General features: G+C 50.7%; 5 protein-coding genes across 5 annotated transcripts; 3 read left to right on the top strand and 2 right to left on the bottom strand.

The window, feature by feature from the left end:
- Positions 1-4,070: 4,070 nt before the first annotated feature.
- Positions 4,071-5,852, bottom strand: PODANS_3_9910 (uncharacterized protein; the record flags this gene model as incomplete). The annotated part of the gene is made up of 1 exon (XM_001909766.1): positions 4,071-5,852. A coding segment is annotated over one exon (1,782 nt), but the record flags the coding sequence as incomplete, so codon positions are not given.
- A 1,268-nt stretch (positions 5,853-7,120) lies between these two features.
- On the top strand, positions 7,121-8,002 carry PODANS_3_9900 (uncharacterized protein; the record flags this gene model as incomplete). The annotated part of the gene is made up of 2 exons (XM_001909765.1): positions 7,121-7,554; positions 7,603-8,002. 2 exons carry the CDS (start codon positions 7,121-7,123, stop codon positions 8,000-8,002), a joined length of 834 nt encoding a protein of 277 aa, XP_001909800.1.
- A 1,010-nt stretch (positions 8,003-9,012) lies between these two features.
- Positions 9,013-13,422, top strand: PODANS_3_9890 (uncharacterized protein; the record flags this gene model as incomplete). The annotated part of the gene is made up of 8 exons (XM_001909764.1): positions 9,013-9,081; positions 9,140-9,251; positions 9,309-9,443; positions 9,504-10,642; positions 10,688-10,761; positions 10,850-11,440; positions 11,615-12,769; positions 12,948-13,422. Coding segments are annotated over 8 exons (3,750 nt in total), but the record flags the coding sequence as incomplete, so codon positions are not given.
- Positions 13,423-13,854: 432 nt separating this feature from the next.
- Positions 13,855-15,317, top strand: PODANS_3_9880 (uncharacterized protein; the record flags this gene model as incomplete). Its single annotated transcript, XM_001909763.1, has 2 exons — positions 13,855-14,417; positions 14,477-15,317. 2 exons carry the CDS (start codon positions 13,855-13,857, stop codon positions 15,315-15,317), a joined length of 1,404 nt encoding a protein of 467 aa, XP_001909798.1.
- A 117-nt stretch (positions 15,318-15,434) lies between these two features.
- Positions 15,435-16,007, bottom strand: PODANS_3_9870 (uncharacterized protein; the record flags this gene model as incomplete). Its single annotated transcript, XM_001909762.1, has 1 exon — positions 15,435-16,007. The coding sequence occupies one exon, from the start codon at positions 16,005-16,007 to the stop codon at positions 15,435-15,437; it is 573 nt and encodes a 190-aa protein (XP_001909797.1).
- Positions 16,008-16,323: the final 316 nt, after the last annotated feature.

Raw genomic sequence — 16,323 nt, 5'->3', positions numbered from 1 at the left:
CGTACGAAGGTTCAGTGCTGTAGTGTGTGCGGCAAGCCTGGCCATAATTCCCGCACTTGCCAGGAGGCTGCAGAAGGGTCTGATTCAGCTGTTTCTGACGTAATTGTAGTTGGTTCTTAATGTTGTGGTCTAGCAATTGAGGATAGTTATAGTAAGGTGGTGGAGAGTGCGTCGCTCGCTTGTCTGCGTCGCTCGCTTATCATGCACGTTATATATATACCCCTCGTCCTCTTTGATTGTAGGACCGATCCCGACTCGTCGGTCCATCGGTCCTCTCGTGAGTGGTCATCCTGGACCATTGGACCGCTCCCCCTGTGCCGGTCTGTGGGTCGTCTTCTAATTAGCTATCTACCTGATTTACGTCCCACCGTAATACGCTCTGCTCATTGGTCCACCCAGTGTCCCGACTGTACTCGCGTCTGTCCTCGCACCTGTCCTCGCACATAGCTTATAACATAATGCTATTCCTTCTAGGCCGACGCCTCGCCGGCCGAGTCCTAATTCATCAGAACCAACTAACTCCCCATTTTCTTCGGTCAGTATTTATGCTCTTTTTCTCCTTGCCCGTAATCATATCTCATCGCGTGCAGATGAAACGTCACCGTACAACCGGTCAGGCCACCGCCCTCTTGCGCTCGATCGTTAGGCGCGGTTGTGAGATCATGTCGTACACCCGCTGCTTTTCCTTGAACCTTCCTTTCGTCCTAGTGCAAGGGTCCAGTCGCTGTAGCGAGTGTATATGCCTGAAGATCCCTTGTGATAATACGGACGTGGGTTCTGCCCGTAAGTCTCTCCCTCTCTTTAGGTATCCTACCTAACAGCTTTTACCAGTTACCCGTAACTTGGAGGTTCAACAGGAACTCGCGAAGGAGGAGGAAGAACTGGGAAATCAACTGTCCTCCCTCGTTGCCCGCCTTGCCCGGGTCAAGCGCACCCCTTGATTTTTGCGCGAGCGAGAGATTAAACTGTTTAGTTGTAGTATATTAGAGGAGGAGGCATAGCAATCTACCTCCTCGTCCGCTGCCCCCGACGCTCCCCCTTCTTTCTCGGCTAGCTAGCCTGCATCTGGCGCGTCCGGCGAAATACCTCCCTTAAGCCTTGGCCCTTCTTTTAACTAGTCTTCCTTCCGCTTAGATCTCTCGGGAGCTAACCTTATTACCTTGTCTGTGCCGCCTCCCGCGGTCGGTCAAGGTTCCTCTAGTGAAACCTTCAGCTTCTCAGCGCAGTTAAGATTCGTCGTTGGTTCCCACGAGTTGTCTATAGTCGGCCCAGCCAGCTAACCAGGTACTCCAGTTGTCTGTTATTAATGCGGGAATCAAAGATTTCTTCCATATCGTACTCCTCTTCTTCGTCCTCGGCTTCTATTTGTGTATCTGGACTAGCCGCCCGTGGTGCTGGTTCCAAGAGTGAAATGTAAAAGGTCCGCGATCTAAGTCGCATAGTGCTAGGTAGCTTCAGCATGTACGCTGTCTCTAACACCTTCTTCTCGACCTCGAAGGGTCCCACCTTCCTGTAGTCCAACTTCTTACTAGGTCGTTTTATACTTAAATTCCGTGTTAATAAAAGCACTTTATCTCCCTCCCTCAGGCCAGGTTCCTCGAGCTGCTTATTTTTATAGTATCTGCGCATACGTTCTCTGACGAACTCGAGTTCTACCTTGAGTTTGGTGTGCAGTATATGCAGTTTGCCTGCTTTGACTGCTGCTTTAGGCACTCTTGCCTCTGGTCCTATCCGTAGATCCGCCTCGAACCCGTAGTTTGCAAAGAATGGAGTGACTTACTTTATCTCCGTAGAAGGTATATTGTAAGTAAGTTGCGCTGCCGGCAGAAGTTCAACCCAGTTATCTTGCTCGAGGTTAACGTAGTTCCGAAGATATTATTCATCGATTTAATTAAGCCTCTCTGTTTGGCCGTCCGTTTGCAAGTGATATACTGACGACACTTTGTTCTTGACTCCTACTTGCTTTATTAAAGTTTTCTAAAATTTTAATATAAACTTCGCATCGCGGTTTATAACAAACTCCTTTAGCTATATATATGTTACTGTAATATTCCGAAACACCACGCTTACTAATTACTCCGCTGTCCAGGTCCCCTTGTAAGGCAGGAAGTACTCCTACTTGGTGAGTCTGTTAACAGCTGTGAGGATGCGATTATATTTGACGCCGGTGACCGGGTCTCTGGAGACTAGTAGTTTCGTGATCAAGTCTATGGTTACTGAGCTCTATAATTAGTTGTTTTGCTAATGGTCATGGTTCCAGAAATCCGTAAAGCTTGTGTTTCTCTGCTTTTGTTCTTTTGCCAAGGTTATCCCCGTAGCGCTCCCTCCATACTTTCCTCAATCTTGGCCTGTTAAAATATTGTTTGATATTTTCTGTTGTCTTATTTATTCTCATATGTCCCCCGAGTCTTAGCTCGTGGACCTCCTGAATCAATGTCTTCCGTTGTCCCGGCTCGATGTAAGCCCGGTTGTGACATCCCAGGCCAGAGTCGATAATTGTCGTCTTTTTAGATCCTCGAAGATTCCAGCTTAGCCTATCGCTCCTAATAGTCGCTGCTGATATTACTTTGATAATTTTTGGCTGTTGATTCTTCTCGGTATACCGCGCAATACCCAGCCCACTGCTGAAGCGGGTGCCTTAATATTCCTCCTATTATTTCTTACCGTAAGGATGGTGATTTTTCCGGTCATTTTTCCCGTGATTTCTTCGTAGTGATCCATCCTTCTGCTCAGCGCATCCGCTCTTGTGTTATCGGAGCCCTTCTTATAGTGGATCTGGAAATTAAATTCTGATAAGAATTTGAACCGTCTAGTTTGTTTCGCATTGAGGACCTTAGGTGGTGGTGAAGTATTTCAGGTTTTTGTGGTCCTTGTAGACCTGGAACTCGTGGTTGGTAGCGCTGAGGTATGGTCTCCACTTCTCTAAGGCCTCTCTAATGGCAAATAGCTGTTTTTATTATGTATCGGGTAGTTCTTGCGTAGTCCCTCCAATTATTCGAAAAGAAGGCTACTGGGTGTAACTTCCCATCTTTGTCTCCAATGGCGGAGTGAGGCATCCGTCTCGACCTCGAACGGTCGTCCTGGATCTGGAAGTAAGAACGTTAGGAAGAGTACGCTAATAAAGAACGCTAGACAGCTGAACAATTCCGTGTTAGGAATAAGGTATGTTACGATTATAGTAGATTAAGACAGATAGACCTCCGGCTAAACTCGATTGGCTGAACGCTAGATATACACGTGTACTATCACTAAGCTGATCGGCTCCTATGCCTATCGACTGGATACTCCACTAGGGATTTATAACGTTTTCCGCATTATATATTAAAAAGGGCAGTGGAAGACTCTTTAGCATCACAAAAACAGGACGATACCCAGCCTCCAACCCTGATCGGAATTAACAACGATGGAGAAAAGAAACTAGAGTGGTAAGTGGATGAAATCTTAGAGGTAAAGAAGGTAAGGGGAAGGACAGAGCTCCTGATAAAATGGTCTAGCTATGCTAAGCCTATATAGAAACCCCTAAGTAACTTCGAGGAAACGGAGGCGCTAGATATATTCGAGGAGAAATACGGAAAGGGCTCCCCTCCCTAATCGGACATCCTAGGAGAGGAGGGGGGTAATGTAACGGGATAAGTCCTGGCATATGTAGACCTCGACAACCTTCGGCAACACCCTTGATGAAGCTATTCCGAACTCACATAGCCACATACACAAACCACTACACCAGAACCTTATATCGTCGCGTACTGGCCAACGCCCAGCTATATCAGAGGCTCATATCCTCAAAACTTCTCTTTCTTTTTTCCTTTTCTTCTCCAAGTTCAGTGTACTCGTAGAGTGGCCTAGCTAGTTACAATACACCACCTTGAGACCGTCAATTGGCGCCGACAACATCCCTCCAGCTCCCCTAATTCGGCCAGCGATTACTGTGGAGTCGTAGCTCTGACGTGATGAGCTATACGCCCAAACATTCGGCGTATACGAGAGCTTTTCTTCTTGTCCGGCCCCCATAAATTGAAGGCGCGTAAAGATCTTAAAGCAGAGGGATGAGCTTGGCCCAGCACTTCCACTTAGATCTTCTCCGCTTCCTCATACCTCCCCTGAGCATGGTATGTGGCGGCTAGCGACGCCATACTCCAGATCGTGTCAGGATGCTTGTCGCCGAGAACGTCGCGCCGTAGTGCCAGCACTTCCACTTTGATCTTCTCCGCCTCCTCATACCTCCCCTGAGCATGGTATGTGGCGGCCAGATTCGCCATACTCGTGATCGTGTCAGGATGCTTGTCGCCGAGAACGTCACGCTGTAGTGCCAGCACTTCCATGTAATTCTTCTCCGCTTCCTCATACCTCCCCTGAGCATGGTATGTGGTGGCTAGCGACGCCATACTCGTGATCGTGTCAGGATGCTTGTCGCCGAGAACGTCACGCTGTAGTGCCAGCACTTCCATGTAATTCTTCTCCGCTTCCTCATACCTCCCCTGAGCATGGTATGTGGTGGCTAGCGACGCTATACTCCAGATCGTGTCAGGATGCTTGTCGCCGAGAAGTTCCCTTCGATACTCATAGGCTTTTAGGTCCACAGGCTCCCGCTCTCTCCACCTCCCACGGTCATATAGATAGTCCGACACTCGAGTCAACAGCGCCGCTGCCTCTACCCCACCCCTACATAACCCGGCCCATCCGGCCGCAAGCTGCGCATGTCTGAGGTATCTCTCGCACTCTCCCCATAATTCTCGTCGCCCCTCCGGAAATAAAGATGTGGCAGCACGAAGAGCTACCTCCGAAAAATGCCATTGGTCCGTCCGCCGATCCTCTTGGCTTAAGCTATACTGTGTAGCCTCCTGCACGAGTTTGTGCATCTCGTAGGCCCCGTACCGTTCGCCGGACGTGCGCGGACTTAGGAACGAAAAGTGTTGTAGAAGAACCACTGCTGCTAGGACTTTGTCGTCATCGTCCTGGTGCTCGTCTTGGTGCTCGTCCTGGTCCTTGATGCATACAGACTTCGCGCTTGCGGTTTTTTCATATCTGGTCGGTCTTGCTATCATCTCGGCTGCCTTCGCCACCAACTCCAACGGGATGTTTTGGTTGTCTACAAATGCAAGCGAGTGGAGGATATTGTAGGCCATCTGGTTCTCCTGTCGGATGTGCTCGATTGAGATACCCCACGTCTGCATGACGCTGTTCGACACATCCGCTCTGCGGTGTCGGTCGAACTCCGTCTCGCTGAGCACTTGCCATCTCTTTATACGTTTCTTTAGCTTTGATAAATACTCGCCGATTGGGGTGGCTGTCCTTCCCATATATGCTGCCGCCTGTGATACCGCGAGCGGGAGCAAGTCGAGCTCGGCAAGTAGCGCCGTAGCGTTGTGGGACTCCTCCTCGGCAATCTCTCTACACATGACCGTTTCGAGCAATATTTTCGCCTCTCCCTCCGTCATGCTAGCGACATTAATCGCTCGTCGGCCACCCACAAGGCTACCGCTAATCCGCTTATCACGACTTGTCCACAGCACCGTCCCTGCGGGGCCCCGGGGCACGAAATCATACAGACTTTGCTTCTCTTCTGTGTCCTGACCTTGGTCTCTGCCTGATTGTGTCCGGCCCACCCCAAACACAGCGAGGTTGTCGGCGTTATCGAGAATAAGCAGCCAGCACGGGCTCGCCTCGATCTGCTTACGCACGGCCATTAACAGCTCTGGACCACCCAAACCATCCGCCAGGCCCAGCCTCTTCGCAATTACCTTGTAGTCCTGCGTAAATGTCGTCTCGTTGTCGGCGTGGACCCAGAACACAGAGCAGGCGGGGTCACGGCTCCGGCGGTAGGCATACTCAAGCGCAATCTGCGTTTTGCTTTTCCGGTCAGTGGATGCAGTGTAACTTAGTGGTAGACTTACCCGGAGCCGCCGAGACCCCAGAGCGCCGCGCTCTGGTAGTCGTGCGAGGGGGGTAGAAGCCGGTCGAGCGCGGCGAAGATGTAGCGGTCCACTACGTCCTCATTGCGCGGAAACGGGATAATCCGCTGCGCAGCGTGCTGTTTCGCCCGTGTTTCGTCTGTCTTACTGTCAGTTGCCGTCTATCGTTAGCGTAGAACAGATAGACGTTGGCTTACGATGGATGTGGAGAGATCCGTTAACGTGACCCTGGAACAGCAAGCCGCCGTGGGAAGCTTCCGCATTCCCAAAGCACTGCTCCACATGTTGCCCCGCCCTCGCCATTGCGCTAGTTGACGGATTTCTCTCGGGCGCGATGTGAAATAATTTTATAACTGAGACGCGCTGGCCGCTGGATGAAGATCACTGCAGAGACAAAGTAATGCTTTGGAAACGAAGATAATGCCAGTAAGAACGATAACTGCACGAACCTGGCGCGTAAGCTGGCTGGAGAGATCACGTGGGAAGAGACGCTACGGGCGCTACGGGCGACTGAGGGCGGAGTGCGGCTGAGCCATGGAAACCGCCCATCACATAATGTGACGAACCCTCGATCAGGACCTCTGAGAGGGATGCTAGATCAAAGGCGACTCCTGAATACCGGTTCGGTGTAGCCAAATGGCACACAACAATGATCAACGGTTGTCTCTTACAACGCTAGGCCGGAGAGCTTACAGCTTGTCAAATACAATATGGGGCCCAAAAAAGGTGTCAATTCTGGTGTTGTATGAGGGAGAGTGTCCCAGGTGGCTAGTTGAGGCTAGTGTAGATAGACAGTTCCGCAGTGTGCAATTTAAGTCACAATCGTTGGTATCTTAGCTATTGTGATCGAGACAAGCCATTTGTTGTACGCTGTTTAGCTGACCGAACCAGGATTGTTCAGAAGTGCCTTCAACCAGTATCCCTTTCAGAGGTTCTGGATAGGGGTTCGTTACACGAACTCCTCTCCAACATTCTGTCACACGGCAACTAACCAATCATCCACGGCCACGTCAACATCAGATCACCGTCAGGCCTCCATGAGGGGTAACTGCAGGCTCTAAGCCAGTCGTTGGGAAGTAAGGCATAAATACCTGTCCGATAGACAACAGTCAAAGAACTGGAGGCCACTGAAGATTATTAGTCTGAATTGAACCATTATTCCCAACCCTGATATTACAGCCCTTGTCACACATTCTTCTTCACGGATTATGGATCCCCTCAGCGTTACTGCCAGTGCTGTAGCCCTTGCGACTGCCGCGTTACAGAGCGCTAAGGCTCTTCACGACCTGGTTGATGGACTCGCGGATGCCCCACATTCTGTTTCGCACAGCAAGAGCCTTCTTTCCCAGACCCAAACAACGTTAGGTACTCTAGCGCGAACACTCGAAACGAATTGTGCGCCTGACACAGTCAATTCCGTTCTCAAGGAGATAGAGCTTAACAAGGTATTGGAGTCGACAAAGTCTATTTGTCAAGGATTCACAGCTGCCATGACAAGAGTTACCAGCCATTCAACGGATTCGCATTTCAGCAAACGCGACAGACTCGTCGTATACTTTCAAGACTCAAAGATAAATAAACTAAACAGAGATTTGGCGGACTGTCAAAGAACCATCACGATGGTTCTATCTTCAATCACGCTGTACAGATCCCACTCATTTGACCGAGAAACTCCACTAACACAGAATAGGATTGTTTCGAGCCGCACCTCTGGGAATATCGATCAGCTTCAGACTCAATTTGCTACACAGGAGAAGGCTCTAGCCAATCTGAGTGCACAACTATCGATAAGAGAACCAGAGTCACAAGCAGATGACGACGGCATAGCTGAGGGAGACTCGAGCGCGCGGTTAACGGATAGCCTTAGAGATGTCTGCCAGAAGACTCTGTCGGCGACCCGCGCATGCCGTACCGGGCAGAAGTTTGGTGAAATGAAGACAGACGACCATTCGATTGCTATGCAAGGGATAGTCGGCGTGGCACAGCCAGGCGTGGACCAGTCGTTTGGCAGCCTAACGACCACGAAGAGTAGCCGTGCATTTCAAGGGCAAATGGATGCAGGCTCTTTTAGCAACCTCTTCAGCAAATGATGTTGGTTTTCCTACGTAACTGGAAACTGCAGTTAGCCACGGTCTTAGGAAGTTTTCTTCTTACTATCATCTTCTCGCATTTAGCCCCATCTCAATATACATGACCTAACCAATAATACGTCTGCCCATGCCACCTGTGGCTTATTTGCTCGCTTCACTTTCCAACAACTGGCCCAGGACTTGGAGTTTACTGTGCTGTTGGTCGTAGCCAAGGCCTGTTGGTGACATCAACCCAGTATCGCTCTCAGAGGTTCTGATCATCGGTTCATCACACTCCTTGACACTCTCATGTTGTAGCGGATGATGCTTCAAAAGAAGAAGAGAATCCACGAGGGAAATAGCCTTAAGAATCCGGAAGTGTAGTTTCATCCACAATCACCTACAGACTTATTGTGTATCGCCATTAGAAGCTATTTATGGCTTCAATAAAAGTAGCGGTTCCCTATGCCTTGTTGCCCAGGTTAAAACCTAGAAGCTGTTTATAGCTCCAGCAAAGGCAGACCATCGCTGCCTACACAGGCAAAATGAAAAAAGCCGTTTCCGGCTTTAGCAGAAGGCTGGGATTTCATGTCATCATCCTTGTCACGGATAGCACAAGTTGACAGGACAATGACAGTGGTATTCAGCTAAGCTACAGTCTACGCTATATTCCGCCGGGTACGGACAGGCTCTATTGTCAAGACGTAGCTCAAAGAGCTACCAACAGATCTCACGGCAGCGAGATGCAGAGTCTTTTTGGTCGCATTTACAGTATATAAACTCACGGATTGATGGAGCAATACAAGTACGACTGAGACAAGCCTATTGTTGTGCTCCTTTTGGCTGCACCGATCTATCATCTAGAAGTTACCTTCAACTGTGTCCCTTTCAGAGGTTCTGGATAGGGGATCGTCACACCGGGCCGTCCTCGGACCCACTTCGGCTCAGGGCGATGCTTGCTGCGTTCACTCTTTGCTCAGCTTCTGAGACTAATACGAACTGAGCCAAAAAATGTTGTCGGGTGACTATACAGGTATGTAGCGGGTAACAGAACAAAATCCTTCATTGACGATCTTGTTCCTGGAAACCGGACCATTGATGTATGTCCGTCCCTTATTTTCTCGGCATTTTTGGCCACTGCCTAACCTATGGTAATAGCACCTGAACGACGAATTCCGCCATGTCTGCAACAGAATACAAATATGGTCCTTCTTCGAAAGCGTTCCGATGAGCTTTGGCCTTGTTGTGGAAAAAGAATCTGCTGATCTCGGTTGGTTGCACATCCGACCACTTTCAAGCTGATTGTTGTCTAACTCTGACGCTAAAGGGCTTCCTGGAGAGCATGTTCGATACATGGAGGCTGATCACCGCCATCTCTGCAAATTTGACAGCCCCACTAGTCCAAATTACTTGGTCTTATGTAATTCTTTCCTTTCCACCATCAAGCAACTGAAATTAAAGAGTAGGTGGTCACTTTCAGAAATGATGCTGGTTTAGACATTGACTAAACACGTTTCAACAGCCTTGGACCAACCGACAAATCTGCATCGGTCACAGATGAAACAGATCTCCTCATTTCTTCGGATCGAGAAACGGCCAGAGTCAATCTTCCTTGCCCTCAACGAGAAGCAGCACCGTGGTTCCTGCCAGTGGTTGACCAGCAACGATGTTTTCCAAGCATGGGTGAATGGGTACACCGATATGGCTGGGTTACCCGGAAGTTCAAGCGGTCATTGCCCCAGAATCCTGTGGCTGTCTGGGCGACCAGGAACGGGCAAATCGATCGCTTCCACTCATGTCATCAAATATCTGGAGTCGCACAAACTGGACTGCAGCTTCTACTTCTTTCGACACAACGACCGGTCCGGAGCGAATGTGGCATCACTATTGCGATCACTGGCGTTTCAAATGGCTGAGGCTAACTACCAGGCTAGGCAGGCCATCATGAGGATGGTAGAAGACGAAGTTGTGATTGACGAGGATGACCATTACACGCTGACGAGCAAGGTGTTCACCAACGGTATTCTAGGGATCGACCTTCAGAGCCCTCAATTCTGGGTCATCGATGCTGTGGACGAGTGCGCACAAGAATCCCTCTCACTAGTTGTCTCGATGATCTCCAAACTGGAAAAGACTGTGCCACTGCATATCTTCCTCACCAGTCGTCCCGGCGGGGAATTACAAAGGCTGTTTAACCACGAAGGGACTCGATTCTTCGATCTTTCAACGGGCCTGTCCGGCTCCTTCAAGGACATCGAAACATTTATTCTTGCCAGATGCCCCCAACTGGAGGACGATCAGACCCGCGAATTATTCGTCTCGGATATCCTGTCAAAGGCTAAAGGAAGCTTTCTCTGGGCGTCGTTGACGGTGGCGCGGCTGGAAAGCTCCTACACCTTCGAAGACATGAAGGAGGCTCTGAAGGGAATCCCATCCAAGATGAGCGCGCTTTATTCACGCATCACGAAATCCATCGAGGATTCTTCCACTTACGAGCTGGTTAAATGCATATTGGACTGGGTTATTTGCGCGCAACGACCACTGCTTGTTTCGGAGCTCTATGAGGCTATTAAACTCGATATTGGCCGTACAGTCATAGCATCTCCGACCCAGCTCAAGTCTATTACTGGACATCTAATATTTGTGGACAGAGAATCAAGGGTTCAAGTAGCACACGAGACCACCGCAACCTTCCTTATCTAGAAGCGCGAAGGCCTTTGGATAGACCGACAAGCAGCCCATGAAAGGCTGTCAAAAGATCTGTCTGGCCACTCTCTGCAGTAGCGTCTTCACACCAACCATGAGTCGACAATACACGCCGAAATCGACAGGGAACATCTCGCCCTTTTCAAAGTATGCGGCTGCCAGCTTTTCATTTCATCTTACCCATGACACGCACTCACTCGCACTACTGAACAAGTTTCTTCACTCAACAAATATCTTGGCATGGATCGAACATATCACTAAGATGGGGGATTTATCGATACTCCAGGAGGCCAATCACCGATTAAAGGGTTGTCTATCACGGCGAAACAATGACATGCGAGACGACAACATGGATTTGAGCAGCCTGGAAGCATGGGTGACAGACATCGATCGGATAATTGCCACATTTCAATCTTGTCTTCTCGACTCGCCTGCGTCGATCTACTTTCTGGTCCCTTACCTTTGCCCGCATTCATCGATCATCAACCGGCTGTTTTCAAAATTCAGCACACTGTTCAGGGTAGCAGGACTTGCCGAAAAGAGCTGGGGAGATTGGTTGACATGCTACCTGTTCTCCGACCTCCCTACTGCCGTTGCTTGCAACGATCGCTTACTGGCCATTGCGTTGTCTGACGGGAGCGTATCGATTTATCGGAACACCGAGTTCAGTTCATTCGAGCCTGTGGGGACAGTCTCACATGGAGGAAGGGTACGACGGGTGGCTTTCGATCCCAAAGTATCGATTCCAGCGACGTGTAGCGCTCGAAAGCTTTCTCTTTGAGACGTGCGCACGGTGGATGGGTCATCTTTTCCCTGTATCTGGTCGCAGCCTCTAGATTTTCTCGCTTGCGAAGTGGCTTTCACCCCTGACGGAGAGCACATCACACTTGCCAATGCTCGTCTAAAAACACTCATCCGGTTCAACAGACATGATGGTTCAAGGGCAACATGCTCACTTCGTCATGATCTAGATTTCGACTCCTCGGACGGCGAGGCAGACAGCGCAATAGGTATTGAGCCTACAGCTTGGTTCATGAATCTCGCCCCTGCACAACATATTGCGGTACTGATCTACGGATCATCAAAACTGGAGGTCTGGGACGTGGAAGAAAATAAAAAACTGGGCCATTTACAGCGGCGAGGAAAAAGAAACGTCGAAATCGCCATTCGTGGAGTCATACTTAGGCGCGTGAACGGCACGGACCTGCTAGCCGTGTCATACGACGACGGTGATCTGGTCACATATAGCCCCTGGACTCTTGAGCCGATTGAGGGGCGCCATTTCAACACCGCGTTTGATTACCTCAGCGCAACCTCTGATGGCCACATCTTGGTCGGCGAGGCGGATGATGGATCGATCCACTTGCTTTTGTTCGAAACCTTGCAACCGATGTACCGGATCCCGCCCTTTGAAGGGGATGCCTTTGAGCCAAGTCGCGGCCTCACATTCTCGACAGATAACCTAAAGCTTTTCGATCTTCGGGCCAAATGTTGCAATATTTGGTCTCCTCCGGTGCTGGTTTCGGAGCGTTACCGCTATGGCAAACACCTGGATACGACTTGCAGGAGCAAGGCCCTTCCCCCTTCAGACAATATAAATAGCACTGTGATTCCCTCACAAACATTGGGCTTGGCCTCCGCTGGCAGCATCAAACAGATTCTGACAATCAAAGGATCTCTTTTGTTTATTGGAAGAGTGGACGGGTTCATAGAGGCCTATGAAGTTGACATGGGCGGGATTCTTGCCAACAGATTCCAGCCTCTGTCCTGTTCAAGGTTCGATAACCGCTGGACTATGCCGTTGGATTGGAATAGCAGCAAGAAACTGCTCCTCAGCAGCACCGGGAGGGGCCAATGCATCGTAACCTACTTCGATAACCAATCACGACACTACACATCGAAGCTCTCTTGTTGCCACCACTACGAGGACGGAGAGCTCTCCCCTCGTCAAGGAATCCTCAACCCTGATGGCACGCGGCTACTGATTGCCTACGAGAATAGAGCCAGGCTGATTTCTGTCAACCTTCCTCAGGCTCGGTCGGAAGATGATGGGGCGACTGGTGACGATGTGCGCACCGACGAGTATGGGGATGCTACTGACGACGACATGGACGATCACGAGGTAGTCCAAAACCGTCGAACTGGGCGCTTTTTGGGGAACTGACCCATCCGACACCGACCGCTTGCTCGCCATACACGGAAACCGAACGACACACCTTTTTGACTGGTCTTCTCTTAGCCAGCTAGGCGAACCCGTCAGCCTCGAAATCCCAGAAGCACTTTGCCCATTTCTCGGTCTCTCGGACTCGTGGGTCTCACATCCGAAATCTCGATACTATGTTCTCAAAACATGCGGGCAAAGACAAGGAGCATCTAATGTTTTTGCTGTGCTAGACACGGCAAAACTTGCAGGCGGTGTTCAGCAGGAGGTAACGGCGCTCCAACATCGGGCATTTGAGAATGTCGAGGTACTGAGGTTTGTCGGGATCCTTCGGTCGACTTTGTTTTTTCTTGACACGAAGCAATGGGTGTGTTCGATGAGTGTGAAGAATCTGGGGGAAACGACACATTATTCGAGGCACTTTTTTATTCCGCCGACGTGGCACACGGGGGATAACATACCTGTGATTGGGATTGTGTCGAAGGGTTTGATGACTATTGCGGTGGGGTCACAGTTGGTGTGGGTGAATGGGTTTATGGAGTTTGATGAGAAGGTGCTGCTGGTTGCTGTGTGAGGCGAGGCCTGGGTGATGATAGCAAAGAGGCCTTAAAAGATGCTTGAGAAACCCTTCAGACATCATCATCTATTCACTGCAGTTTCTCTGTTTCCCCGGCGTTGCAGGCTCCTATTATGCCTCCCTGAACGATTGAAGCAAGATTGGTCCAGTCGTAGGATAAGCTGTTCCAAGCCTGGGTTAGGGTTACCCCCCCAAATCACCCTTGGCACCACTTGGACCCATCTCACTATCTTGGCCCCAAGGCCCCCAATGATACGCTGTTGATGACCCCTGCAAACGGAGCCGAACCCCCTGTCTAGCTCCACCCATCGTCATCCCCAATCCCCATTCCAACTTTCTCGCGTTTTGAACCTTTTGAACTCTACAACATCCCTCTCCCAAGATGACCCCGCGACAGCACCACCACAACCGTCGCCTCCGCCCAAAACGATGAAACTCCTCCTCCATCCTTCCCTCCAAGCCATATCGCGCCGCCTGCCCCGCTCTCGTCGCGTGAACCTCGTGTTCAGACTCTCGGCGCTGATACTCCTGCTCTCCGTCCTCGAGGCCTTCTACCACAGCCAGGTGTCGCTGTCGATCCCCCGACCGGCCGAACATCATAATCTTGACGAGCCGTTCTCGATTGGATGTCAGGATGTTTCCAAGCTGGTGACGCGGCCGCGGGAGAGCGCGGTGCTGGTTATGCTGGCGAGGAACAGCGAGCTCAAGGAGGCGAGGAAGACGGTGGAGAATGTGGAGGAGAGGTTTAACAAGTGGTTCAACTACCCGGTGCTGTTTCTGAACAATGAGCCCTGGAGCGAGGAGTTTGTCAGGGGGATGAAGGAGGTTGTGAGTGGGGAGGTGAGGTTTGAGGTCATACCCGAGGGGATATGGGGACCGACTGCGGGGTTGACGGAGGAGGTGGTGGGGGAGTATTTGAGGAAGCAGAAGGAAGAGGGGGTGTATAAAGGGGAGATTGAGGGGTATCATCACATGTGTCGGTTTTATTCTGGGTGTGTTTTCACCCTCTCTTCTCACGAAATGGCTCGAAACTAACGTCATGTGTCAACAGTGAATTCTACAACCTCGACGCCCTGAAAGAATACAAATACTATTGGCGCCTCGAGCCAGGCGTCAGCTACGGCTGCTCCCTCACCTACGACCCCTTCGTCATGATGGCCGACCGCGGCAAAAAATACGGCTACACTGTCGCCCTCTGGGAGGAACCCAACACGTGCCCCTCGTTATTCCGAACCGTCGACGAGTTCCGAACGCAAAACAACATCCCCATGCACCCCAACTGGAAAGCCATGATTGACGAGGAGACGAACTGGCTGCTGAAACCGGCGCCCATCCGCTGGCTGCTTGGGAAGGTCCTCCGGCGAGAACACTACGACATCAAGGGCGAGAAGTGGAATTTGTGTCACTATTGGTCCAACTTTGAAATTGCAGACTTGGATTTCTTCAGAGGGGAACAATACCAGAAACTGTTTAGACATTTGGATAAAACGGGGGGTTTTTACCGGGAGAGGTGGGGAGACGCGCCGATTCACTCGCTGGCGGTGCACTTGCTGCTTGAGGCGAAGGAGGTGCATCATTTTAGCGATGTTGGGTATTATCATGAGCCTTTTTGGCAGTGTCCTCAGAATGCCAAGGGGAAGCAGCTTTTGGATAATGAGATGATTGGCAAGGCACCGAAGGGGATGGGTGAGGAGCAGGAAGGGGGCCATGGGTGTAGGTGTGAGTGCGGGTTGGGGAAGAAGGGAGACTGGAGGAGGAGGAATAATAGGGGGATTTGTCTGGAGAAGTTGCAGAGGCCGGCGGCGTATGTGAGGCCTAGTTGGTGGGATTTGAGGAGGAGGAGGTGGCCGTATTCGGTTGGGTTCGATGAGGAGGGGAGATATGTGGTGTAGGGCTGATCTGGTGCCATTTCTTCAGCTCTTGGACAGAGGTTGTATAAGAGGAAAAGGCTGGATCAAGGGCGTTCTTTGATATCTAGAATGATACCCCCCGAAATTCACTCCTTGTCATCATCTCCAGGGCTCCCCCATAAAGAACATCATATACTCCAGCATCAAAATCCCCGTCTCTTTCCTCTCACATCCCCTCAACTCCAACCTCCACCCATCCTCTCTTCCCTTTCCCTCAAACATCTTCACCCCCTCTCCCAGCAACACCGGCATAACCGCCACCTCCACCGTGTCAACCAGTCCCAACCTCAGCATCTCCCCCGCCAACTTGCCCCCACCCATAAGCCAGATATCACCATCCTTTTCCCCCTCCCTCCCCTTGAGCTCCCTGACAAAAGACTCCACCTCCCCTAGCTTCACAACCTCAACCTGTGTCTCCAGATCTCGATCCAGGGTGTCGCCAACAACAACCACGCTCCCTGTTTTGTAGTAAGCCCGCAAAGGGTTCTCTGCGGGGTCCATGGCAAGATATGCCTCGTGTGTTGTTCGGCCCATGACAAAGCAGCCGAACTGGGCGTACAGGCTCTCGAAATCAATCGTCTTGTCGTCGACGATCCAGCTGTAGGAGCCGGTGGGGGTGGCTATGAAGCCGTCGAGCGAGGCGGCGAGGTTGTACCGGACTTTGCGGGGCATGGTGGGTAGGCGGAGGGATGTTGTTTGGTTCAACGTGTGAGGGGTGATGATGTGACAAAATTGAAGATGGGGGGGGGGATGGAAGAGATGTCGATTTAAGGTTGATGGAACTTGACATACTTTGGTATCAACATAAGAGCCGGCTCTGAATGGTGGCCTGCTACTCACTACTTAGGCAGACGCTGCACGACGTATGGTTGGATGCAGGGTAGGTAATATCGGAGGAGCATTACCCCGGCTGCCAAGTCATAAAGGGCTGTGGAAACGACATGCACTATGAACCCATGTGTAATGAAATGGAGTTTACTTTTTGAAA

This window comes from Podospora anserina, chromosome 3 (assembly GCF_000226545.1).
Source record: "Podospora anserina S mat+ genomic DNA chromosome 3, supercontig 2".
Classification (NCBI taxonomy): Eukaryota; Fungi; Ascomycota; class Sordariomycetes; order Sordariales; family Podosporaceae; genus Podospora; species Podospora anserina.
The sequence above is the reverse complement of the archived record's forward strand: the minus strand, read 5'-3'. Positions and strand labels throughout refer to the sequence as shown.